Here is a 27,884-nt window from a genome sequence, read left to right on the forward strand (position 1 = left end):
ACCTGTATCATAAGCATGTGTCCCAAACATGTTACGTCTGCTGTAAGCAGTCAGCCATGTTTGAAAGTCTTTGACGAGTAATAATCAGTGCAGTCCATGGTGGGTGGGTACCCATCTGTACAACTAGTCAAGGGCAGCATCCTATACCAGTCCCAGGCTTTGGCCAGACTCAGGTGTCCATTGTCAGGGTAATTCTGCAGGGAGAGGTCATTGTCAGTCTACTGTTCCCCTGGGGTCCAGTGCAGGAAGGAAGACTACTGTGGTCAGGGACCTGGGTAGGTCTTGGCTGGTGCTGGCAGGACATGTTACTTGAGTGGTGGGGCATGGTCATCCCATCAGGTCTACTCACAGAAAATAAAGGGGAGATGTGGGGAGTGGGGAGTAGAGAATGCAGGCAGGTGGAGCCACAGCTTGGGTGAGGGCCTGAGGGAGCATGCAGGGAAGATGACGGTGATATATGCAGTTCAGGCATATTCAGGCCCATGGCAGAGGATGCTCACTGGCATCTTCATCGTGAAGCAAAACAGAAAGTGTGCCATGGAGAAGAAAACAGCTGCCAGCATTCTTGGAGTGGGCAGGGTAAGCATGTCAGTGGGTGAGGATGGGCAGTGCAGCTATGACTGATCAGTGGGCTTTTAAAGGGGAGGAACACTGGCCAGTGACCCATGCACTGGTCATGACACAGTTTACACAAAGTTCCTATTGCCTGACCATTCTGCAATATGAACTCTGTCAGTGTGTCACAGCCACTGTTGGGGAGTTCACTGAGAGCTGGGCACACAGCCAACTGAACAGACAGGGGCTTCCTCAGGTTTTGGAAAGCCTTAAAAGTTATGCACACACTTTGCTCCTCCTGCATCAATGTTATATACTGGCAGTTAGAACACCCCCCCCCCCGTTCATTTGCATCTCAGTACCCCTGAAGTGAGACCAAAAGGGTCAATGAAGCATCTGGTCCCTACACAGAGACACAAACAACCACTTGAACAGTGAAAAACAAATACTTTCAATGCAATTGTGAAATACTTACAGAACAATGTCACCTGTGCCACTGATATACTCTCAGTATATTCTCCGCCTCAGAGCTCCCCTGATGGGGTGGAGGGAGCCTACTTGCTATTGGCCCTTGAAGTTTGTTTCAGCCTTCGTTGGGTGACACCATGGGGGTCGTCTCCTGCCTGGGCCTGAGCAGGTTTCTGGTTGCTGGCAGTGGCCTGGGCTGTTTCTCCTTCACCGACTTGCAGAGCTCTCTCTGTGTGGTGCTCACCAGCCTGCGTTCCCACGCTTGAGCTGCACCTAAAGACCCTCCCAAGGTTTCAGTATCGGAGTTGGTAGAGGGTGCAGGGGAGTAGCCTTGTTGATGCTTCCTTCAGAACCTGGACATTTGTCATCCTCAGAGGTTGAGGGCCTATCTCTGGGGGAGACAGTAAGAGAGAGGAGGACTTCACTGCAGATGTACTCGGAATACTGGTGCACCTGTGAGACCCAAAAGGTAGGAGGCATCCCAATCACCTGCTTCATGCCAGCGTTGCAGTGGAATGGTACATTGGACTTACTTGGTTGCTGGGAAACAAAAGTCTCTGTCTGCACAGGAGCATTCCCAGTCTATTCGGGATGGTTGGGGTAAGGGGGGGCGGGTGTCGAGGACCCTCTCCTCGCACTGCATGAGGACATGGTTGACCTCCTCCTCAAACACCCCCACACACGTGCCCAAACCAACCCCAACACCTCCCCCACCCACACCCCCAAACTAATCCCACACCTCCCTCACAACCAAACCTCTGCCAACCACCCACACCCACCCAAACCAACCCAACACCTCCCCTACCAGCACACCCCATCAACTGCCCCCACATCTTATCCCCTCAACCACCCTCCATTCCCTTCCCCCAACCACCCCACCTTCTCCTGAACCACCTTTACTCCTCCCATACCCACAACCTCCAACCAACCCCACACCTCCTCCCCCAACAATCCACACACACCCCCTCCCCACCTGTATATTGTAGCTCCACTGTATTATGGGATGTCTTCACCTATAATAACATAAAGGGGGTGTGTGAGTGAAGCTCAACAGGATGGCGTAGCTATAGGCCTGGTTCATGTCAAGGAAATGGGTTGAGATGTTCTGAGGGAGTGAGGAACCAGCGGGAGGGGATGCTTGAAGGTTTGGGAGGATGGGGGTAAATTGGAGAGGGGAGTTAAGGTGTTATTGAGGAGGCAGGGAGAGGTCTGAACTTAAGCCTTGGTGGGAGGGGCTGGTGGCTGGGCAGGGATGGAGTGAGTCTAAGGGAGCAGGGAGCAAAGGGTGGTATTACTCTGGTGGAGCAGAGATGGTCAATGAGCTGCTTGTAGCACTGCAGCCCGATCCTCCACACCTACAAATGACACTGACCTGGATGGTGATCTCCGATTAAGATGGCATCAATGGGTGTTGTGGTCTGATAGCCATCCTGGAAGAAGGCACCTCTGATTTGAAGCATGCCATCTACCAGGGCCTCTAGGTGGATGTGGTGCCAACTTCCCCTTCGCATCTGTTTCTCCTCAGTCCCCAGTGACAATCGGACCAGCTCCCAAGTGCCAGTGCTCTCCCAAGTCCAGAAAAGATTTTCAAAGATGATGTGAATGCAAGGGAAGCTGGGGTTAGAGCAATATCCAGTGAGTAGAGAGTTGCTCAGGGAATGGCACATGGTGCCATGGGGCAGTTTGGATGTGAATGACCCTACAGAGCGGTGTAGGAAGTGACTGAGGCAAGTTTGGTATAATACGGTGAGACACGTTACTGGATCTCATGGCGACATTCCCTCCAAATAAAACACAATGCAACTCTTGCTTAGCCGTACCAGTATAGGATTCAGCCCTAGGTTTTTGGACTAGTCTGTGAATCAGTTCTCCCAAGTTTGGCACACATCCTCAGATGTTAGTGAGAAGTACGTTGTGGGGTTGACTGTGCTTGGGTGCCTTGGTTGACAATGAGTGGTCCTGGTTCATTTTGCTTTAGTTCTGTATGTATTCGAATTGAGATGTGTTGTTATAGTAAGTGCTTTTTAAGCATGAGTCTGAACTTCCGTTTTGAAAATTTGAGTGAAGAAGGTGAATAGTTAAGTTCTTTTCCCCAGGCTAGAGGAGTTTAAGGTGAGAGGGCAAAGATTTAAGAGACCTAAGTGACAGCTTTTTAACACGTGGTGCATGTATGGAATGAGCTGCCAGAGGAAGTGGTGAAGGCTGGTTCAACTACAACATTTTAAAAGGCAGCTGGGTGGATATATGAATAGGAAGGGTTTAGAGGGATATGGGCCAAATACTGATAAATGTGACTAGATTAAATTAGGATGAGGATTTAGGATATGGTCGGCATGGATGAGTTGGACCAAAGGATGTGTTTCTGTGCTGTACATCTCTATGATTCTAAGCTTCATTAATAGAGGAAAATGTATAAAAGAGTCAATGTGCTAAATCTCAATATTCCACAGCACTGTCTCAATTATCTTATTACTGAAGCTCTGGCTATATTTCTAGTGGAACCATAATATTTTGCATTTTTATTTTGTGCTTTGCGCAAAATGATGTACTGGGGTGACATTGTCTGGGATGCTCAATAGGAAGGGAGAAAGGCTTGCTCAGTGGTCCTCAGTTTTGCAGCTATGGAGGAAAGCAAGGACATTTGAGAGTTTCAAAGTGCGGTAGTATAATGCCTGAAAACTCTCAACCAGTCGTAGAGCAAGACGGTGTAGCAGCTGAGTGGACCCCAGACAGAATATAAAAGAATGTATGGTTGAAAAAGTTTGCACAGAAAGGAAGGAAAACATCTGAGGGGGATATGGAAACCAGCAAAGGAGTTTTAAGTCAAATGCACTCAGGGATGTCAAAATATGTGTTTGAGATAAATTATAAGTAAGAGTGCTAGATGAAATAGATATCACTTTTGGAACTCTGATTTCACGATAGACACAGTAAATTCAAGGATAGTTCCCCATTTATCAGCATGCTTCAGACAAATGAAGTTGACAACTAAAGCTTAACAGTCCTTGTTTTCTAAACAAGCAACAAAAGGGAAGGCATGTTTGCCATCTTCTGACAAAGCACAAGAATTCATTAACAGACAGTGAAGTGATTAAAGAAGCACTGATGGTGGTGGTTGTCTCTTTATTTAAAGTCTTTAAGAACAAAGAAAACATAATAATGGCAAATGGCAATAGGAAAAGAATGAAATATTTGTCCAAAAATGTCTTTCAGAAACTACAGCAGGACCTGAAGAACTGTGAATGTTTCTCACTGCAGTTCAGTGATGCCATCTACATGACTGACAACAGCCTAGCTGATTGTTTTGGGCATGTGACTTTTAAGGATATAACAACTTCTCATTATTTCTCATTATTTTGCCCTTTAAAGAGAAAGTAAGGAATGAAGGTGTTAGCACTGAATTCAAAAGGTACACGCTTGAAACCAATTTCCAGTCAAGAAACTGGTTTCCATCACATTTTAGGAGAACACCAACCATACTTAGCACAAATGCTTTGTTGTATTTTGCGGAAATGATCCTAATTTTTCCTCTTTAGTCAGATACTGAATGATCCACTAGCAAGCATTAGAGAATAAAGTTATGGACATTTTTCAGATAATGAAAGTCGTTAATATTGTCAACTCTATTTGAGCAAGAGTCCTGCTTGTTTAAATCTTTCTCCTCCAATTCAATTCTGTGTATGTTGAACTAAATCTCCATGCTGATGTGAAGTAGGTAAGTTGAGGGAAAATCCTGCAAAGGCTTTTAGGTATCAACAAATTGTCACTTTTCTTAAATCAGGGAATGAATTATGCAGTGACAATACATGGATGCTTGACTTCAGGTTCATTACAGACATAATGTTAAAGTAAACATACTGAACTGTGAACTGCAGAGAAATGTTTGAGACTTAGCACATATAATCACTGCTATGAATGCATTCCAATTGAAACTGAGTCTGTGGTCCTCCCAGTTAAAACATAAAAATTACAACACTGACTGAATCTGGAGAAAAGAAACGAAGGACAGAGATAAGTAGTTCCACTGTGAAATCTGTGAAAACCTGAGAAAGCTAGCACAGCAATTCACAGGCAATTTCAGGATTTCGATGTGATGGAACAAATCATCATGTTTGTCTCAAATCCATTTCTTCAAGTAAACGTTGCTGAGTTGGCTATCAAATTCCATCAAATGTTTGATTTACAAAGTGGTGGAGTAGAGATGGAGATAATTACTGTATAAAATGAAATTGAGCTGAAAGTCAGATCAATGGACAGAGATTTTTGGAAACTCGAACAGAGAAAATTTCTCATTCCTTTCATCATGTGCTTTTAAAGTGAATGCTTACTTTGACTCCACTTACCTCTGTGAGGCAGCATTCTCCCCCAAATTAAAAAAAACAAGTCCAAGTACCTCACCACTTCAGAGATACCCATTTGATGGACTCAGAGTCACAGATTTGCAGCACAAAAAAAACCTTCCAGCACAATGTCCATCAACTTGTATGCTTTGGCATTGCACGTGGACATCTAAAATACTTATTCAATGTTATGACGGTGTCTTCCTCGACCTCTCTTACAGGCAGTGAGTTCTAGATTCCCACCATCCTCTCAGTGAAAATATTTTTTCTCAAATCTCTTCTAAACCTTCTTACCTTAAATCTATGCCAGCTGGTCAGTGATCCATCCATCAAGGGGACAAATCTCTCATTGTCTGCCCTAATTATGCCCCTCATAACTTTATACATCTCAATCTCTTCTAAACCTCCTCTGTTTTAAGAAAAACTCCAGTCTGTCCAAACTGTCGCCAGAACTAAAACTCTTGAGCCCAAACAACATCCTGCTAAAACTCCTCTGTGCCCTCTTCAGAGCAATCACATCCTCCTCTAATGTAGATTCTAAAACTGCACACGGTACTGTGGCCTAACCAAAACTTTATATGATTCCATCAATGTCCCTGCTCCTAAACTCAGCCGTATATGATATACTTGTCTTTATTAGTCAACTACTTTATCCACCTATAACTTAAGAAACTGGTGTACATGCATACTAAGGTCTCTCTGATCCTCAGTCCTTCCCAGGATCCTACTGTTTGTCATGCCCAAGTAAATCATCTCACAATTATTTGGATTGAATTCAATTTGCCACTGATCAGCCCATCTCACCAATTTGACTATATTCTCTTGGATAAAGTCGAAGGCTATTCTCCTCACTGTTCACCACCCCACCAATTTTCATATCATCTGCAAACTTACTGATCAAAGCTCCTACATTCAAGTCTAAATCACTTATATAAACCACAAACAGCAAGGGTCCCAACACTGACCCCTGTGGTACCCGACTACATACATTGTTTTCTGCTGGAAAATAGCTCTTAACCCATCACCCTCTGCTTCCTGCCACTCAGCCAATTGATGGTCCAATTTGCCAAATTCTCTGTATAAGACTAACATCTCAAACTACAGCCTGACTTTAAGGCACTAGCACATAATGTGCAATCACAGGTGTAACTCTAAGACTTGCTGAGTAGCGAATAAAATAAATAATTATATATACTTGATTTAGATTTATATAGCACCAAAATTAAACTGTTTATTCAGTATTCTGTATGGAATAGATTCTGGGTTGTACTTAAATTGAAAAAGTGATGGTGTGCTTATAAAGGTTGGAGACCCTTATATGTGGTGGAGACCAATCTTCCTCTGACGTTTCTTAAGGAGAAGTCTGTTCATTTGAATGCATTGCCATTCTTTTTAACACAGCCACGTGTGCAAAGTAACCTGAAAGGCCAGCCTGTAAGGGGCTTACATGGATCTTCCAGGTTGCAACTTGTAGGAGTGAAGACTGTATTCTACTAGATGATTCTTTGCATTAATTGATAAGATGCAGCTGCCATAAGCAAAGCCAGCAATTGTTCTCCATCCCTAATTGCTCTTGGGAAGATATTGATAACTACAGTCTTGAACCATTGAACTTCATCTAGCACAGGTACATCCACAATGTTGTTAAAGAAGGAATTCCAGGATTTTGATCCAATGACAGTGAAGAAATAGTGACATAGTACCAAGTTAAGACATTTGCTATGTAAGGGTGTAAGTGTGCAAATTAGTTAATCTGAGGGGTGTCTTAAACAGCACCCACTGTGCTGATGTCAGGCAGATCTGACTGGAGACCTACTTAGCACCTTCCGAGGGAAGCAGATGCATGTTGCAGATTCCTGATGAGGTTGCCATAACAAAGTTTGACATGCTCAGAAGTTATCAGTCCAGTAGAAACATGTTATGTAACAAACATGCCCTTTGATCAAATCAAGCAAACTATTGAATAAGGTGGAACTGCGAAGAGTTGCAAGTTGTAGAGATGGAAGGATGACCCAAAAACATCAAGGACACATCTGTTGCTAAAAGAACACATAAGGGACATAGACACAAATTGGTAACCTGATATATCATATGGTACAAAAGGAATAAAGTCATTATCCCTTAGGAATTGTTAGGAAAGATGCTAACATGTATTGATGAAAGCCACCATGGAATTGAGTCAAGTCTGAAGCGAGCAAGAGATGTGCTCTGCTGACTAAATATGAGCGGCAAATTCAAAGACCACATCAGCCAGGGCAGTGCTTGTAATGGGTATCAAGTTAAGCAAGTTAGAAACCTGCTGATTACACAAGACAAGACAGACAGATCACGGATGGGAAGAGACCAGTTTACACTAACAGAGATTATTTTGTCATTGTTAACTACTGTTCTTCGGAAGTGGACCAACTCATTTGAATGACCAGCACTGAGATTGTTGAATACTTGAAAGTTCACTTCAGTCATTTCGGCATTCCCAACATTATCATGAATGATGATGGCTCTGTCCATGAGTAAAGAATTCAGTCACTTCATAAATGATTGGGAAAGTCAACACTGCATATTATCTGTACACTATCTCCCACCAAGTGGAAAGTCTGAGGTGGCAATGAAAATATATAATGGAATCATAGAAAGAAAGGTCATGTAAATCCTGCACAAATGTATACAAGGCAATCCTTGAGTGGAGAAACACACCTATTGAACACATGAAGAATAGTCCAGTACAAAGATAATGCTGCACCCAAACTACTCTTCCAATTCCAAGTAAAATACTAAGCCCAGGTGAATTGACAAGACTGTTAAACCATTCCCAGAGTTGAGCATTGGAGAGTCAGTCAAAGTGTAAATCTTCAATGCTCTTAACAAAAGCTTGCTAAATGCTAATTTGGGACCTGTATTGATCCAATATCACTTCATCATATGCAGTGGATGACAATGATCAAATATACAATGGCAACTGCAGACATAAACACACAGCTGGAAAAGCTAGTCAGGAAGATATGACTCATCACCTGCACAAAACAATCATCAGATCCAGAGGTCCACAGCAACTCAACAACAAAAATGGAGTAAGAACAGTTACCAAAGCAACAACAAATAACACAAGAATAATGCACCCCATGCCCCCACCACCAAGTGTTGAACAGCTAACAACAACATGCATACTATTAGGAGATCAGCACAATTTCAAGATTGTGTACACAACACACAGAGGCTGATGAGAATAACAAACTGCTAATGCATGAGACCAATTTGGTAACTTTGGTAACTCAAAATGTGCATAATAACATATAAAATATGTATTTTTTGAATAAAAAGTAAGATGTTTGGATTAAAATACGAACATGTACAAATGTCCTTCTGTGATCACCTATGAAGTATCGATGTTGTCAGCAACTATGCTTCTGACACATCAGTAAAGATTCCATTCTGACCAGACTGCTGTTTGTAGTTCTCAGAGCATGCAGGATGGTGATGGTAGGATTCAATGAAGATAGGATTCAAGAATGATTCAGTGATGTTTAGATACCACTAAACATCAGTGGTGAGAGTTCGAGTCTCTTCTGTCAGAAATCGACCTGCCTGGAACAGCTTGAATATTGCATGTGAAGGATGAAGGAAAAAAGTTACGTTGTGGTGAAAATGTATTTGTGCAAGAATTGCATTATCAAATTGCATTATTACTTATTCAGAAATGTAAACCCTCCCTGAAATAGCTGCAGAAAAATGTCTAAAGAGTTGTTGGTGGAAAGGCAGTGAAGGAATGATTGCATCATCTGCTACAATCTGACCCATAGACAGCCGTACTTCCATTTTTGTCATAAGAATTGTCTTTGAACGTAGCTACAAAGGAGATCATTATATGGCAATCATCTCTTGCTCACCAACCAGGAAAGATTGCTATAGGATGGCTAGGTACCAACATACTTGTAATTCAAATGGATTAAAAATGCTAACAGTTGTCACTCTTAAATACAAAAAGTGTTGGCAAAAAGGCAAACCTGCATTTCAATATGCACCTGACACCAAAACCAAATTCATTGCATTCATAAATAGTGATTGTGATGTCTCTATTGCATTTCAGATGCTTTTATTTTCAATGTCAAGTCAGAAATGTGTTGAGTCAGATAACTACATGAGCAGCTTCTAAATAATTACCCATGAGACTTGCTCCATTTATTGCCTGAGTTTTTGTTTCTTTTTCCCTTACCTTGTGCTAGCAACACATGAAATTCAGGATTGAACAGTGTCACAAAGAGTAATGGTCTCCCACAGTGGGATTCAGCAATAGCACTGTAATCACCACAGGGATATATGTTATGAGTCATCCTCAGAGCCTAATGATGTGTGTCTGAACATGATTTTTGAGCATCTCCAGTGGATCACTGAGTATTATTCAGTGAATTGCTGAATTGTGCTGCTTGCATAGTCCTGTTTTGATCCTTGCCCCGTGCTCTGTCAATTCATTTCAGCCAGGATGGGGGGGAAATATTTTGGAATAACACTCTGAATCCAACTTTGGGGAAGGGAAAGGTGAAGTTGGTCAGACGCCTTCCAGAGTATATTGGAAGAGGATTCGATACCCTGTTCTGGGTTAGGCTGTTAATTCCACATCAATTCTTGTAATATATTTGGATTTTCAGAAGGTGTTTGATAAAATACCACGCATTTAGGCTACCTAATAAGCCAAGAGCCCATTGTGTTGGAGGTAGTATAATAGCATGCACAGAGAATTGTCCAAGTAACAGAAGATAGAGAGTTGGGGATAAAAGGGGGAAGAGGCATTTTCCGGATGGCAAACCGTAATGTTCTGAGGCAATAATTATTTACATATTAATGACTTGGATGAGGAATGTAAATGTACCATAACCAAGTTTGCAGATGACACAAAACTGGCTGTGAAGGTAAGTGGTGAGGTTTACACAAAGAGTCTGCAGAGAGATTGAGATAGTTTAACAACTTGGCAGATCTATGTAGAAAATGTGAGATCATGCACTTTGGCATGAAGCAGAGAGGAACTAAATACATTTAAATAGAGAAAGACTGCAGATCAGAGGGATTTGGTAGCCCTTGTCCATGAATCAAAAAAAGCTAGTACCTGGGTAATAGTAAAGGCAAATGGAATATTGGCCTTTAAATTCGAAAGAAATGGAGAATAAAAATAAAATAGACAAGCCACTAGTCAGACCACAATTGGAATACTGTGAATAGTTTTGGATCTCTTCTATAAGGAAAGATATACTGGCATTGGAGGCAGTCCAGAGAAGGTTCACTAGGCTGATACCAAGTATGGGGGATTGTCTTATGAAGAGAGGTTGAGTAGATTGGACCTATCCTACTTGTATCTGTGGGAATATAGAAGAATAAAAGGTGACCTTAGTGAAATATGCAAAATTCTAAAAGGACTTGACAGGGTAGATGCAGAACAATTATGTCCCCTTGTGTGAAAATCTCAGACCAGAAGGTATAGTGATTGTAATGAGGTCAGCCAGGTGTACCTTATAGAATATGAGTTCCTTGATTGGAGCTGTTAATCTGGTCCAATCAGGGAGCCCTGACTGATAGATATAGACAGGAGTGTCAGATGTCCAGTTCACTCTGAGACCTGGCTCTGAGGAAGCTGGATCAGTGCCAAGGACACTCTATGTGTAAATAAAAGGTGACTTGATGATGGGATATAGGCCTCTATGGAATTATTTCAGAAGGTATAATTTCCAAATAAGTGATCACACATTTAAAATAGAGATAAGGAATTTCTTTTAAAGGGTATAAAATCTGTAAAATTCTTTACCACAGTGTGCAGTCAAGGCTTGGTCACTATATACATTCAATGCTGAATTGGACAGAATTTTAATCAGCAAGAAGGTTATGGGTAAAAGGCAGGAAAGTGGAGTTGAGGATTATCTGATCATCCATGATATCATTGAATAGTGGAACAATTTAAGGGCTGAATGGTCTATTTCTGTCCCTACTTATCGTCTTTTAGTCTTAGTCATAAATAAAAAAAATTGGGTAAAGCACTAGTGGCTATTTTGAATCCAAGAACCTGGAAGGAATGAGTAAAAACAACATCAATAAAATCTGTATGCATATTTATTTTAAAATTGCAATATTTTGAAGTTATTTTGGGCTACGTTTGATAATCCCTTAACAATTATGATTAAACTGTGTCCATTTCTCCCAATTCAAGCTGTATGCAGGTAATGAACATGATTATAGTCAATCCTAAATGTACTGTTGGGTGGCTGAATGCACGGCTCAGACTTGAAAGCTCTAACTCAAAACCAATCAGTATTTATTAAATCAGAAGTGCAATGTGGTTGAACCAAGTTGTGGAATTTATTGAGGAACTCATTCTAATGTGCAAAGGATGTAATACAGTCAAGTAACACTGCTTATATCTTTGCAATCGTGAATTTGCTTACCTGTCCAAAGCATTCTAGACACAATACCACCATTGTTACCCATCCAGTGCCTGAATACTTATCCATAGTTATAGGGGCCAAAACTGTCAAACAAAAATTTCAAAAAAGTGAAAATGCACAGAATGTGCAGATTGATCAATGATGACGTCGTCAAGCTCTAGTGTATTTATCAATTTGGACAGTGCACACTGCACATTCATTGCCATTTTATAGGTATTATAAGTATTTGTTTCCACACTGTAGGGAATCTAATCTAATCTAATCTTAATTCACCTCAGTAAAAGTCTATCAGGAAGAACATATTAAACCTGATGATCAGTTCACCTTGTGATTCATGGAATCTCGCTGCCTTGTTTGCCTTCATAATAGTGATTGTGCTGGAAATAAATGGACATTTCGACATGTTGAGGGCAATTTAGGGCACTTCTTTTAGTAAATGACTTGTTCCAATATATTAGACCGAGAACAAATGTACCAGTGTTTGCACAGGACGAAAGAGCAATGTAAAACTGAAGAAAGATAAAGGTCTCATTCTGATCCTGAAAAAACTGAGATTAATTTTGTTCCTTCTTTTCTTAGTTTATTATACTGTTCCTCTAGTAGTAAATCTTTGTATTTCATAAAAATATTGTTTCATATTTTATTGAATTTTAGCTTACACTTAGTGTAGCAGATATCCAAATATTGAATGGTTGGAATCTAATCCAATACAAAGCCTGAAGACTGTTCATGATTTTGCATTTGCGAGGCTTTCTGAGAATGTGCTCCTGTAACAGTGTGACTTTAATGTGGTGGCACAATCTTAGGACACTGGACTTGAAGATCTTCTGGTTGCACTGAGGGCCTTCCCTTAGGAGGTGCACAGGAAGAAGAGATGGGCTTTACACACAGGAGTTCAGAAGGTACTGCTGACATACCCCCAGAAGGCAAGAGACCGGATGAATTGCAGAGGACAGTGCCAGGGCCTGAACCCTGAGGACATGGATACAGCTCTGCAGAATCTTCAGGGAGCTCACACAAGTGGTCTAATTTAATGAATGAACCTTCAAATACCATTTCTCAACAACGTCCCCAATACTCTTCCACACAGGTTCAATGCACCACTCTTTCATCTACTGCCTACCAACAACTCTATCAATCAGAGTTCATACTTAACATTCACAGCTTCACCTTACCCGAATACACAGACTGGTAACCTCACACTCACTTTCACAGCTTTCACCTGCTGCCAGCTGTGTAGCTGTGACAACTATATCCCCCAAATATATAGTATTACACTTTCGGATATATGTCTTGTTCTCTTGTAGGGCAAGATGATGCATAACTTGAAGCAGCAGAAGTTAACCAGTTGGGAACAGGCCTGGCTGCAAGTGGGAGAAAAGATGTTTGGTCTCAATAGGCCAAACATTAAGGTAGACAAGTCCCCAGGACCTGATGGGTTCTATCTCTGAATGCTGAGGGAGTCAGGTAAGGAAATTGCTGGGGCCTTGTGTGAAGTTGATTGATTTAGATGAAAAATGGGAAGAGGCTCAGTTGGTGCACAAGTATGGCCTGTTTCTGTGTCATATAATAAAGGAATGAGCATTATTGGCTCATATTCTGACAGTGATAATATTCTCACACCTAACCTACCCCATCACATCTCATGTCTTCTGATGCAGAACCTTTGTAGACAGGTACTTCTCACTCCTCAACCTTTCCTCAACATTATGTGGCTTTCTCCTTTCAAATACCCTTGGACTACAACCTGGCCAGTTAATGGTGAAAGATCACCAGATGAAGAGCAGGAAGAAGCAACATTACTGGGAAAGAATAGAGAAGAATACCGAAGGAAACTGATAGAATGCACAATAAATTTCTTGGCAAATTGACAGGAAGCTATCAAGGAGTATGGAACAGTTTAGGCGTAACTTTCTAGAGTCTTGCACAAAGGATTTCAAACATAAAATGGCACCATTGGTGTGCACTATACATTTTGTGTGGTAGCAAGATGTTCATTTGTGTGCATGCTGTCGATATGTGGGTGGCCTATATTCTGGAGTCATGAGCCTTGTTACCAAAGTTTAGGCCTTGTTGTCCAGTAGTTTATTTTGTCGTACAGATTTAAGTGGCTATGGTACAGTTCAGATTTTCACAGAGCGAAAACATCATGACTGTGTCAGAATGTCATGCATTGTCCTGCATTATTCTCCACATGTATATCTGCTGGAGAGTGATGCAGTGGAATTATTTTCAGGTTTACATCTCCAAGTTGATATACAGTGTTTGCAAAGCAATGTGATTAAGAGAGGATGTTACCTAGAGTGTCTAGTTCAAAAATGGCATGTTATTACAAAGTTTCATATTGTTTGATGTTAAGATTTGCCTGTAATACTCACTGCACATGCACCAATGCCTCCATCAATTAGAGGCTTGGTATGACACTTGCCAAAAATAAACTTGAGTATCATAGATACTGCTTTGGACCTCTGTGGCTACTGATTACATCCATAAAGTGGTTGTTATGCACATACATTTTAACCACTTGTTTTTAAGACTTTTTCCAATGTCAGTTGGTCGTATCTCCCTTCGTTGTCTCAATAGGCCAAACATTAAGGTAGACAAGTCCCCAGGACCTGGTGGGTACTATCCCTGAATGCTGAGGGAGTCAGGTAAGGAAATTGCTGGGGCCTTGTGTGAAATCTTTGTATCCTCTGTAGTAACAGGAGATGTCCTAGAGGACTAAAGAAATGCCAATGTTGATCTTTTGTTTAAGTTGGGCAACAGGGATCTGGAAAATTACAAGCCAGTGAGCTATTCATTGCTGTAAGGAAATTATTGGAGAAAATTCTTAGGGGTACGACGTACTCGTTTGGAAAAACATGGACATATTAGCTGGCACAGCTTTGAGTGGGGGAAAGTCGTGTCTCACAAACATGATTGAGCTTTTTGAGGAATTGACAAAGATGATTGATGAGGGCAGGGTGATAGATATTGTATACATGGACTTTAGCAAGGCCTTTGTCAAGATCCATGAGGCAGATTGATAGAAAAGGTGAAGTCACATGGGATTCATGGTGAGCTGGTAAAATGGATACAGAACTGGCTTGTAGAAGAGTGTTTTTCTGACTGGAGATCTGTGACCAGTGATGTTACACAGTGATCAGTGCTGGAACCCAGGTTGTTTGAAATATATATATTTAAACAATTTGGAGGAGAATGTAGGTGGCCTGATTAGTAAGCTTGTGGACGAAACAAATATTGGGAAACTGTGGATAGTGAGGAGGACAGCAGAACATAGATAGGCTGAAGACTTGGGAAGAGAAGTGGCAGATAGTGTTTAATCCGGATAAATGCCAGGTAATGTATTTTAGGAGATCTAATGCAGGAGGGAAGTATACAGTGAATGGCAGAACTCTTAATAGCATCTACATACAGAGGGATCTAAGCATACAGGTCCATAGTTCCCTGAAATTAGCATCACAGGTGGGTAAGATGGTCAAGAGGCATGTAGCATGCTTACCTTCATTGGTCAGGGCATATAGTATGAATATTGGCAAGTCATGTTGCAGCAGTATGCAAATTATTAGGCTACATCTGGAATATTGCACATAGTTCTGGTCACTATGCTATCAGAAGAATGTGAAGGTTTTGGAGAGGATACAGAAACAGTTTACCAGACATTGTCTGGTTTGGAGGATATGAGCGATGAGGAGAGAGGGGACAAACTTAATTTATTTTCACTTGAGCTTTAAAGGATGAGGGGTGACCTGACAGAATGGATAGTCATGGCCATTTTCCCAGGATATAGGTTTAAAGTAAAAGAGAGAAAGTATAAAGGAAATATGAGAAGCAAGTTTGTTTTACACAGAGCTTGGAATGTGCTGTAAGAGGAAGTGGTGGAGATAGATACAATAGCAATGTTTAAGAGGCAGCTTGACAGATGAATAGGCAGAGAGTAGAGGTATACAGACTGCATAGATGCAAAAGATTAGTTTATAATTGCATCATGTGTTGGCACAAAGTTGGGGAGCTGAAGGGCATGTTCCTGTGCTGTAGTGTTCTTTGTTAATGATGAACTGCAAAATCCTAGTTCAGAAGAATTCTAAGTTCAGCCAATATAAGTCAAAATGGAGGAGACCCAGCCAAAATCAATCCTTAGCTTCCAGTTTCCTGAAACTTCAACATACCACTGTTTTCCCCTGTGAATATTTCTGACTCAGGTTAGCTGCAATGCTCCAGTGAAGCTCAACACCTCATCTTCTGTCTAGTTTTCTTACAGCCCTCAGGACACAACATTGAGTTTAACAATTTTGGAGTTTGAGCGTATTCCTCCATGCTGATTATCTACTCTCACATCCCAGGTCCTGTATGAGTTGCTCCCAGTGCACTCATTCCAGTTTCAACTGTTTACACTTCCTATTCATCTCTCTTCCCCTTACCATCAGCAAATCCTTAGTCTGCTTCTCCTTCCTCCTCCCGCTTTCTCTCTCTCTCCCTCTCACTCTCTCTCATTCTCTCTTTCTCCCTTCACCTCTCTGGGAACCACCTCCATTTATTTGACTCACTCCTTTTACTTCCCCAGCCCACTCTGTCATCAGCATAAATACCACGATTTCTCAGCTGCTTTCAATCCTGACAGAGGGTCACTGAACTCGAAACATGAACTCTTCTTCTCTCCACAGTTGCTGCCTGTGTTTCTCCAGTACTTTCTGTTTTTGTTTAAACTAATGGATTAGCTGCCTTTCCACACCCCTATATAAACAATACATTAGCTTCCTTATCAGTGACTCCACTGATGGTAAAATATGGCAGGTTCCAACATCTGAGAGGAACTAAGAAACATTATTGCAGCGCTTCTTGTCAGTTCAATGTTTCAGCTGGTTCATAATCCCTTCCAATATCTCTCATGAAACCATGGCTTACAGTAATCCATCTTTGAATATTTTGTACATTTGAAAAGCTGTCTCACAAATTTGAACACATCACAAATTCTCTTTTCTGATGATTGTGTATAAGAAATGACTTGTTAATAAGTTCATCTCACATTAAGGTAAGGACATCAAGATTTCATAGTTACTTTGTTTTAAAATAAATGGAAGGCATCACATCTATTCAGTGCAAAATTTCTATTTCACCAATCGTTTTTAAAATTTATGTTTAAAACCTGTGTTTAAAACATGATTATAGATTAATGTTGTCTTTTTTCCTCTCTCTCTTCAATCTAAAGAAAAGATCAAGGGGATGAAGCTACCAGGTTTGTTGATTCTCTGTTTTACTTTTAATATTTATGAGAATAGATATGATCTACTTTGAGGAAAACTGTTAATTGCAATGCTAGGATTTCAATAGGTCATCTTTTCAGAGTCTCTTTGATTCTTAATTTGTAAGTAAATCAAATGGGTTTCTTGCATTGTTACTCATAGTAAGTCAATTGTGGTACATGCTACACAGGGTCTACAATGTCACCTAGCAATTACAGTTGGCACCAGTGGTGTTAGTGGACCCTCTTGTTATGTTCAGACATGAAAATCTGATTAGCTGAATAACATTCATATATTGAATGTCCATGTAAAATGTTGTCATACCAGGAAGCAGAAAATGCAAGTGTACCCATTATTTTAATGTATTAACTGGTGCTGAATTAGAAATTTGCACATCAAATAATAATGCTATGACCACTCTTGGGGGAAGTTTTATTTTATTATGAATGATTGAGAGTTAAGCATAGTCAGACAAAATTTTATGTTTATTATTTTCGAATGGGTAAAGTGTCAAGCATCCGAGAAACGGTGTCCTAATACTGGGAAAGACATAGAAACAGCAAAATTGCAAGTGTAGCTTGGCATTGCCAAACTCTGTGGTCCACATTGCTGGTAGCAGTGGGACCAAGGTGTTACAGGTGCCCAGCTGCATGAGGAGCACTTCTGTGCTGTATATGCATAGGCAGGGAACTTGTAACATTATAATTGTCTATAATACTAGCATGTAATGAATATTGTGGTTATTGTGTTGTCTTTGGCAATGTTGTATTTTTATGATGTAATCATCATGTAAGACTGATTAAGAAGATCTACGCTAGTGTAACTGCTGGATATGGAAGAGCAAGCTGTAGTTGAGAAATATAATGGTACGATAGGTGTTTAAACAGTTGAAAATGGTCATCTAAATGTCGAATGCAGTGAGCAGCAAGATGTTCCACTCCGAAAGTGGACTACTTGACAAGCTGGTAAAAGTTCCCATGTAGACATCAGCACAGGTGTTGAAACAAGCCTTAAGCCACTTTCATATTCAAGTTAAGGCTTGGATTACAAAATTAGTTTGTGACTCCAAGCACTTAACTGTCAAGCCATTGGTTCTGCATTCAACTTTACTTAAATACTTGTTCACATTAAATGCAGGGGTCAACCAACAATATCCTCCACTCTTGATTCCCACCTCCAAACTAGGTTCAAAAACCTGAGTTGATTGCGTTTGCTTTCCTGAGATCTGTAAACTGCCTCTGCAGCCATAACTATTGTCTGTAATTTCTTGGTAACAGATAAATGAAGCTAACAGACCAAATATCCATGGTTCTGTCATAATAAGAACATATGATGTTCTCTGAATTAGGTTAGCATCCCAGTTCAATTAATATGCCTGAGCTTGCATTAAAGAAACACTGTACTTCGATGCCTTGATGAATAAAAACTCTTCTCTTGCCTGAGATAAGTAATGGAGTCCCAGAAATCAGTGCTGTGGCACCAACTATTAAGGATCTATATTAATGACTTGGATGAAGAGAATGAAGTAGTCAATTTTGCTGACTGCATAGATAGATAGGAAAGGAGTTTGTGTGGAGGATGAAAAGGATCTGCAAAGAGATATAAATAGGTTACGTGATTGGGCAAATGTTTGTGATTGGAGTATATTGGGGAAAAATATGGGGCTGTCCATTTTATTGAAAAGCAAAATATTTCAATGGAGAAAAATATTTATAATACAGAGTGGTCTCTTTGGTGTCCTTGTGCTTGAATCACAAACTGTTAGTATTTAGGTACAACAAGTAATAACGAAGTCAAATGGAACTTGGATCAATATACAAGGGAGCTGGAGGATAAAAATCTTGCTATCAGTAGGAAGGAATTGGTGAGAGTACATTTGAAATACTGTGTCATCTTTTACAAAAGAACCTCCAATCAACATGTACAATCTAAACAATACTTCAGTTATAGTTAAAATCAAACTAGTATTTCCAAAAGGCATTTGACAAGATGCTACATCATACACATGAGTAACAAAGGTTATTACTTAAGAGCACATTGTGTAGGGGGTAAGGTATGAGCAAGAATAGATTTATTGGCTGATGAGAAGAAGATTGGGATTAAATGGATCTTTTGGAGTGGCAAGCGGTAACCAGTGGAGTGCCACGGGGATCAATCCTAGAACCTCATCTATTTGCAATCTATATAAACATGTAGATTAGGAGACCAGATAAATGTTTGTTAAATTTATTAACGACACAGAGACTGTAGAAAAGTAAGTTGTCCAGAGGAGGTGGCGAGTCTGCATAGGGATAAAGACAGGGAGACAGTGAGGTCTGCAAATGTCGGAGATCAGAGTTGAGAGTGTGTTGCTGGAAAAGCACAGTAGGTCAGGCAGCATCCGAGGAGCAGGAGAATCAATGTTTCAGGCTGGAACCATTCCTGAAGAAGGGCTCCAGCCTGAAACGTTGATTCTCCTGCTCCTCGGATGCTGCCTGACCTGCTGTGCTTTTCCAGCAACACTCTGTCAATAGGGATAAAGACAGCTAAGTGAATAAACACAAGAATTGACAGATGGAGTATAATGTGAGCAATTGTCAACTTGCCCACTTTGGCAGAAAGAATGGAAAAGCAATACGTTATTTAACTAGAGAGGGATTGCTTAACCCAGTGTTATAGAGGGATCTGGGTTTTCTAGTGCATGAATCACAAAACATTAGTATGCAGGTACAGCAAGTGATTAATGGAATAAATATTTCTAAATTAACCTGTTCAGAGATGTTATGACACACCTCTGGAGCAGGTGTGACTTAAACCTCCCAGTCGAGAGATAGGGGCATGAAGGGTAGACTGATTGCAGTTGTACCAAGTGTTGAAGAGACCACATACTGTGTGCAGTTTTGGTCTCCAGATTTGAAAAAAGAACACAGTTGCATTCGAACCAATTCAGAGGTTCACTCAACTCATTCTGGTGATGAAAGCATATCATATGAGGAAAGGCTGACCAGGTTTGGTCTGTGGTAGAAGGTAATGGAATTTATTCAGAACATTTTCAAACAATACTGAGCTTGACCCAGTCTGATGGTGTCATGCAGCCTTGAGGTGAAGAATCAACTGAGGCTTGGCACAGTTTCCTGATGAGGGCATGTCTTCTCTGCCTGTAATGGTAAAACTTGTAAGAGTTTATGAGTATAGTTGTATATAGTTACTATGATGCAATACTGTATCATGGTATATGTGACAATATTAAAATCAAATCAAATCAAAACTTGGTATCGAAGACAACTGCCTCTTCTGCTGATACTTATTCACAGTCCATTCTCCTCCACAGACAATGGAACATCCTCTTTGACTACTATTGAAAGGAGGATTGGAAGCCATCTGCCCCAATGTCAAGCAATACACTGTACTACACTTTGGCAACAGTAGGCACAGTTGTTTAAAATCCAAAATGACCAATAGTAAAAAGTGCCCAAAAGAATCTGAAGAAAAACAAGAAAAATTCTTTTTCAGATAAGAGAAATACCACATTACCATGTTAAGTGTTATGAAGGTGTTAAGGGTACTGTACTTTTAAGAGAGCGGAAAAGCATACAGAGTACTGGAAAATTTAAAATGCAACATTTGGTCCAACAGCTAGACTAACTGGGTTGCCTGGATACAAAAACAAATTCAAATTTGGCCATTCAGTTTAAATTATGCCCCAAAGTACCAAACTCCAATTCAGTTTGAATTTAGTGTTCTAACAATATTAAAACAAATGAAATGATCAGCTGCTTTGGGATATAAAACCAGGAAAAATTGAACAGTTGAGGGAGAACTGATGAGCCACCAACACATACAAACTACCCGCAGAATAGCTCTCTTAAAGGTACCTTTATCTATCAGTGACCTGTGAAGCAGAATCCCTAAGAAGAAGGAAAGAAAACAGAGGAAGATACAAAGAGAAGATTCAACAGCTGACTGCTTTTAAAATTTGAATTTTTTGGAAAATCTTAATCGGGGTTTTATCGGGCCAGTATTGTAGAAGGGAAAGTAAAAGATAGATTAGAGAAAGGAGTTGTAAATAGTTGTTAGTTAATTATTCTCTGTTAGACTTTAAAAAATTGAAGTTGCTAGTTTTTACTTTAAATAGTGACTTTTGGGATAGCTCTTTGTCTCTTGAAATTTCACAGATTACTGCACAGAGTAAACCTTTTCAATGTTGTTTAGGGGCAGGGGAGTTTACCCTGTGTCGTTACATTAAAAAAGGCTCAGCTAGTCAATCAGCAGCTGAAAGAGATCAGCATAGGCACGTGGAGACAGGACCATCATTGTAGCTGTATTCTCAAGTGAAAAGGTAGCTCGACATCTAGAAAGAGAACTCAGTAAAGCCAGTTACACTTGGGTAGTTACACTTGGGTAGGAAAGAGCAAATCTGGTAAAGGGTTCAGCATTATAATGAAAGTCAGCAGGGACTTCAATAGGAAACGTAAATCACCAATCCTCACTTGCCATATCCAGAACAAATTGTCACTCCTGGGATATTCTGAAATGGGCCTACATCCCTGACACTGATGGTATCTTTAAAAAGCTGGACACGCACAGTCAGTATGGAGCTACCCTGCACAGTTCCGGACATCTGTCCCAGTCATTGCAGATAGAGGGAAATCATTGCTTTACTTGTGAACAGGGTCCTGGAGGCTCTGCTGAACAGGGTCTTGCAGAAGTAGGACCTACTCTTCCCCCAGCACCAACAGTGGGGGCCACAACACCAGACCATGCCAGCCTGGTCCAAAGTTTCCACCTGTATTCATGCAGTCTAGAGGAGTGCCCAGCAATGTAAGAAGAAGGTCAATGACCTTCTCCCCTCCACCAGTGTAAGTATCACCATCTTCTCTCCAATATATCACACGCATTCCATCTCTGCTGCTGTACTCATCTCCCACCAAGATTCAATTTCTATCATTTTGACTATTTCCTGCAAAATCTCCCCTCACTCACTGTCACACACCCCAACTCTAAACACCACTGACAGTGCATGCTCTCGGCAGAGTCTACTCACTCACCTGGAACACCTCCTCTCCTTCCCTCCCACTTTTATCCCCCTCAATACCTGGCTCCCTCTCAGTCCAGAAGCACAACTGCCCATAGTAGGAGGGCTGCTCGGCATGTAACTCTTCACTCATTTAGTAGAGAAGATCTTGCCTCACTGTCCTGAGTGAGTGACTGACTGTGTCCTGGCCCTTAGACTGGTAAAGGGGACCGTGTTTGACCTTCTATGCTGGGAACTGCTGACCAAAGGCCAACTCCCTTGACTTAACTGAGGATTGCTGACAACCATCTCAAGTTTCCTTCTTCGTGTCAGTGCTAGACAGCACAGCAACAGAGCAGTGTTGTGATAAAAGCAAAATGCTGTGGATTTTGGCAATCTGAAGTTAAAAACAGAAAATATTAGAGAAACACAGCAAGTCTGGCTGCATTTGCGGACACAGGGAAACAGAGTTAATATTTTGAGTCTGACCTGACTCTTCTTCACAACTAAAAGAGACTGGTATCTCTGGCTGAGGGCCAAGCATAAAAAAGGCAAATCAAAGCAGGGATATGGTGAGCATCCAGGTAGACTGCAAGTGAGAGAGAGCTATGGCAGTGAGTGACCAGCTGGGAGATGCAGCCTGCTGAGGATATGTCCCTGAGCACGAAATGTCCTTGCTTCAGCATTACAGTGATAGTTGCTGTTTTGCCCCGAGGTGCAGCATTGAAGTTCAGAAACATAGATCAGAAATCTCTCATGAGTGTTCTTAGAGACTGGCACATGTTGATGCCTGTGTGCATGGATGTGGGGTATGTGTGACAGGTGCCCATGAAGCGTGCTCTGAAATGTTGGTGCCTTTGAGTTGTGAAGGTCCTCTGGAGGCACCAGATAACTGCTCTGACTTACATGTTGAGAATTCTCAGCATCAAGTTAATGCTCAGTGGGTGGTTAGGTAGGAAGTTGCATATTAACGAAGTGAGATCTGGAGTTAAAAAAAATCACTAACAAGCAATAATCCCCCATTATCGCCAACTCCCCGCTGACTAGGGAGAATCTTGACCTGACAATTGAAACTTTGTTAAAAAATGCAGCAAATCATTCCTGTTTTTGAATGAAGTTTCCCTGGATCTCTCGTGCAAGTCTGCCACTTATCTCACAGAAGCCTATTTCAATCAGATCCCTATTTGATTCCATCCTGATAATCAGTGTCAATGTTGTGGAACAAAAAGAGCCTTGCAAGCAAAAGCAATGTGTAACTTCAGATAGAAGAATGTGAAGTCTGTGTGACTCTATAGCCAGAATGAGTTCCAGAACAACTAGAGGATGAGTAGATACACACATAAGGAGCTCTGTTAGGTAGGTCATCCACCTCCATTTGAAGGGATACCTGTATTGAAAGGATATCCACAACATTCTGAAGAGATATTGAAGAGCAATCTAGACAAAGTTTGACAAAACTGATGAATGTCAATTAACATCTCACTCAATTTAACGTTGATATAAAAATGAGTGCCACTGCCTTGTCAGTCCAAATACCATGATTGAAGGATCAGAAGTTAAAGCTTATGTAGATAAAGCTACTTATTCGTGTGGATTGACTCTCAAGGTTAAAGATATGCTATAAGTAGCACTACAACACAAAGGCCAGAAGTGTTAAAAGTGTGTATGTAGTTTCCAATCAATGTTTCTCACATTTATGCTTGCATACATGCACCTTGACCTAAATATCTTGAAAGTAGCAATTTCTTCCAAGAGTGCAATTAGTTTAGAAATTTTTGACAACCAATCTAAAGGCAACCAGTAAAAGGCTTCAAAATTAACAGCTGAACCTAACAAGAAGAAGGAGTCTGTAAAAATCAATTATGTTGGTGTCAAAAGTTTGTTCCATCAAAAGAAGAAAGCTTCTGTTGAGATTACCTTTCTTGGCATAAGAGAATTGTTTCCTATAGTTACAGTGGAAATGCTTTTCATTCCTGTCATCACCGAAGAACCTTCAAAAGGACAACCATCAACAAAGGTCAGCAAAATAACCAAATCCTGAGAACAAGAGTGAGCATTTCCTCACCCCTCAGCTCACTGACCAACTTTCAACTGAAGCTGTGCTGACAATGCATCAATCTGCTGAACTCTCAAATCAAAGCAAACACTGGAAATCTGAAATAAGAAGACAAAATGCTGGAGGAGCTCAGCATGTGAAGAGAGAAACAGAGTTTCAGGTCTGTTAAGACTGTTCTTCAGGACAAAGCAAAGAGTCATATCAGACCTGAAAGGTTAACTCTCTCCCTCCATAGATGCTGCCAGACAATCTGCTCAACAGATGGTTGTCAGCATTGACTGCCATTTTGACAGTGTTGATGCTGATCGTTCAACTTTCAAAAACATGATTAAAAGTCTGAAAAACTCAACAACACTAGATAAGTGACCACAAAGAGTGATAGACGGCATCTAAAATGAACAACAATTGGAGGGAGATCCAGGACATAACCTAAAATGAAGGGCCTATTGGTCTAACCATCCACAAATCAGACCATCTCTTACATTGGTAAACAAATTGTCTGATTCAGAAATGCAAGATACTGTAAGGAAGAAAATATTTCATTCACCAGCACAGCTATCTTCCATGATGGACCACTATGAGATTAAATATCATCCAGATAACTTAACGAGTCAACATCTACAAAGAACAAAGTCCTCTGCAAAGGAAATGTGTGACCTAAAGGACACTCCAATAGAGAAATTATATGAAGATCAGCATCAAGGTCAACAATCCTCAAGCCAAAAACTTACAACTCTTCCAAATCTGAAAGAAAAGTATTATGGAAGAATTGTCAAACCGCCAGACTACTTGGATTTGTGAAGTCAGGGACTTGGGAGATAATATTGTGCACAGTTTTGGTCTCCTTATCTGAAGAAGGGTGTTCTTGCTGTGGAGTGACATTTATTCCTGAGATGGCAGGACTGAGGAGAAATTGTGTTGGTTAGGATTGGATTTGCTGAAGTTTAGAAAAAAAGAGGGGCATCTCATAGAAGCCTATAAATTTCTAGTATGATTGGACAGGATAGATGCAGGAAAGATGGGGGAGTCCAGAACCAGGGGTCATAGTTTAAGAATAAGTGGTAAACCTTTTAGGACTGAAGTGAGGAGAAATTTCTTCACCCAGAGAATGGTGAACCTGTGGAATTCACTACTACAGAAAATGGTTGAGAACAAAACATGTATTTTCAAGAAGGAGGTAGATACAGCTCTTGTATCTAAAGGAATCAAGGAATATTGGGGGAGGGGCGTGATTTGAGCATTGAGCTCAATGATTAGCCTTGATCACATTGAATGGTGGAATAGACTCGAGGGGTTGAATGGTCTACTTGTGCTCCTATCTTTTATGTTTATGTTTCTATGTAAGGGGAATAGTAAGTGTAATATAGTTATATACATGACTGTATAATAAGTGAACGAAGAGATAAAATGCTTGGAAGGAGATGTTGTATAACTTAATAGTTCTAAAAATGTCCTCATTAAACTCTACCCAGTCTGATGATGTCTTGCAGGTTCTGAGTAGAATTTAACAGTCTCCTGACAAAGGTGTATGTATTTTCTCGACCACTTGCTAGTAATAGTTAGTATGCATAGTTGTTAATGTAACCAGCATATAGTTCGTATGATATAATAAGCAACATCTTGGCATGAAAGACAAGAACTTACTTATGACCTATCTTCCACCATGATCTACTGAATAGCCCTTCAGATTCACATAGGAAGGAGAATTGGTGGCAGCAGTCTGCCACAACCACACACCAGGAGTAGTTGGAACCCAGGCATCAAGTCATAGTGTAAATTGATGGATATCCATTGGAGTATTGAAAAATGAGGTTTGCTAAGGTAGAAACTGACAGGGGGAATTGAACTAGGGAACATAGAAAAGAAGAAGACATCCCCCTTCAAAGATGGAATTAAGGAGTTTTTTTTCTCTCAGAGCTGTTAGTCCATGATGTTCTCTTCCCCAGAAATCAAGAGAGGGAGGGTCATTAAATTTATTCAAGGCAGACCTAGATAGATATTGTTTGACAAAGGAGTCAAAGGTTATGCAGGGGGACCGAGAGAGATAAGAGATGTAGAGAACACAGCCAGTTTAGCCATAATCTGATTGATCAGCTTGCTCCTGGTTCTACTTCCTCAGTCCTATGCTCCTAATACTTCCAATTGATCCATGCTACCCCAGGGGACATCTTCAATGTTACCTGGTTTACATGGTAATTAGATATTCAGCAGGTTGTCTTTGAGTATTCATTGTGCAGCACACTGTTGGAATTATGAAAGTAGGTGTGCAAATAATTAAATTGCCCTTGGCTACTTACCCACCCCAAAGCCACCTAACCATTTTTTTTTTCTTCTGAGCACTCAGCTAAAGCTAGCTGCCTCTGTTCAGGTACATTAATCTGGACGAAATCACATCACTCAAACCCAACTTTAACTCAGACCTGCTAGGCATGACGTTAAAATTCTTCCTGCACTTCCCCTCATCTAGGGATGAATCAAGGAAATGAGAATTAATATTATAAAGTTTAATGTCAGTGTTAATCTATTACCTCTGGAGAGGGACCTTTCCCAACTTCATGTTAGTTATTTGAATGAAAGAGGAATGCTGTCTGAAGAGCTTTAGGCGTAGCTCTATAATAATGACTGCTTCAAGTGGCAAATATTAATTTGACAACAGTGAGGCCAAGTGATAGTTTAAAATTACAATTTTCATTTGCATACAGTGGCCCAGACTTTGCAGTTGTAATGGCAGTGAAGCTGCATCATCGTCTAGCGTTCTTACACACACAGTTAAATGCACAAACCCAGGGCATTCTGTCAGTAGTTGCTCATTCTCCAACAGTGCATTTCCATTGTAGTCCTAATGTAAAAATTGGAGTCACTTGAGTTGACATGAACTTGCATTTACTTGGGCTTACTTCCAGTTGTGTTGTGAAGACACTAAAAAAGGTTTTGCCATGTTGATTCAGCTGTAACTACAATTTTAATGGCATATGAAGTTACAATTAATAATAAACAACCTCCCTGCAAAATTAATTTTATATTTGTGAAATGTCAGATTTCTCCATTATGATTAAAAAATTCACAATTTTCCATTTTTTAAGCTTCTGCCTTAGTCCCCAATGTTTACTGCACTGTCTGTGAAATGACTAAAAGGTGAAGGATAGTCAGTGTGTTTACTTGCTGCTTTGTTGACTGTGAAAGTTGCTTTAATGGGCTGCTTACCTGCTTGATAGCATTGCTTTTGTTGAATGTCAGAGTCTCCTTAGCTTACTGCAAGATTCAGATTGACACCAGGAAATGTGAAATCCAATCTACAGCTATCACTAGGGGCAGAATTTTACTCGTGCTCATTGATGAATTTGCAGGCTTGTGGAATCATGTAAACTTCTCCATGGCCTACAATGCCATCTGTCTGATCATCTGCTGACCTGTCCACAATTTTATAAGAGGTGGGAGAAGTTTGCTGCCCTTGACATATTTGAGGCCCTGGCCACTTCCCTTCTACCTCCACCCCACCATTTTGAGATGAACTGATGAGGGTTAGGCATGGGCATCGTGTACATATCATTTTGCTCAGATGAATGGATTGGAGATGGAAGATCACCTTCCTTACTTAACCACCATTTGCGATCAGGCATCCACTCCACACTAAGACCTAGGAACCCCCCCAGATGCTCACTTTCTGCTATGTCCTTCAGATGAAGATTTCACCCCTGCCACACACACACATTCACAACCCTGTAACCCATTCCCCTTTTTCTATTCATTTTTGGGCATTACTGGCTTGCCACCATTTATTGCTCATCCCTAGTTGCCCTTGAG

At 40.7% G+C, this 27,884-nt stretch overlaps 1 protein-coding gene across 1 annotated transcript in view; it reads left to right on the forward strand.

Annotated features, from left to right (window-relative positions):
* kcnq3 (potassium voltage-gated channel, KQT-like subfamily, member 3) overlaps positions 1 to 27,884 on the forward strand; it is a 435,667-nt gene that overhangs the window by 353,152 nt on the left and 54,631 nt on the right. Inside the window, exon 9 of the mRNA XM_043688263.2 lies at positions 16,998 to 17,024. Within this exon, the coding sequence (XP_043544198.1) occupies positions 16,998 to 17,024 (27 nt within the window). The remainder of the gene's footprint in view (positions 1 to 16,997; positions 17,025 to 27,884) is intronic.

The sequence above is a fragment of the Chiloscyllium plagiosum genome, unplaced genomic scaffold (assembly GCF_037043375.1).
Source record: "Chiloscyllium plagiosum isolate Xiang-an unplaced genomic scaffold, Cpla_swu_hap1 HiC_scaffold_4, whole genome shotgun sequence".
NCBI classification, from domain to species: Eukaryota; Metazoa; Chordata; class Chondrichthyes; order Orectolobiformes; family Hemiscylliidae; genus Chiloscyllium; species Chiloscyllium plagiosum.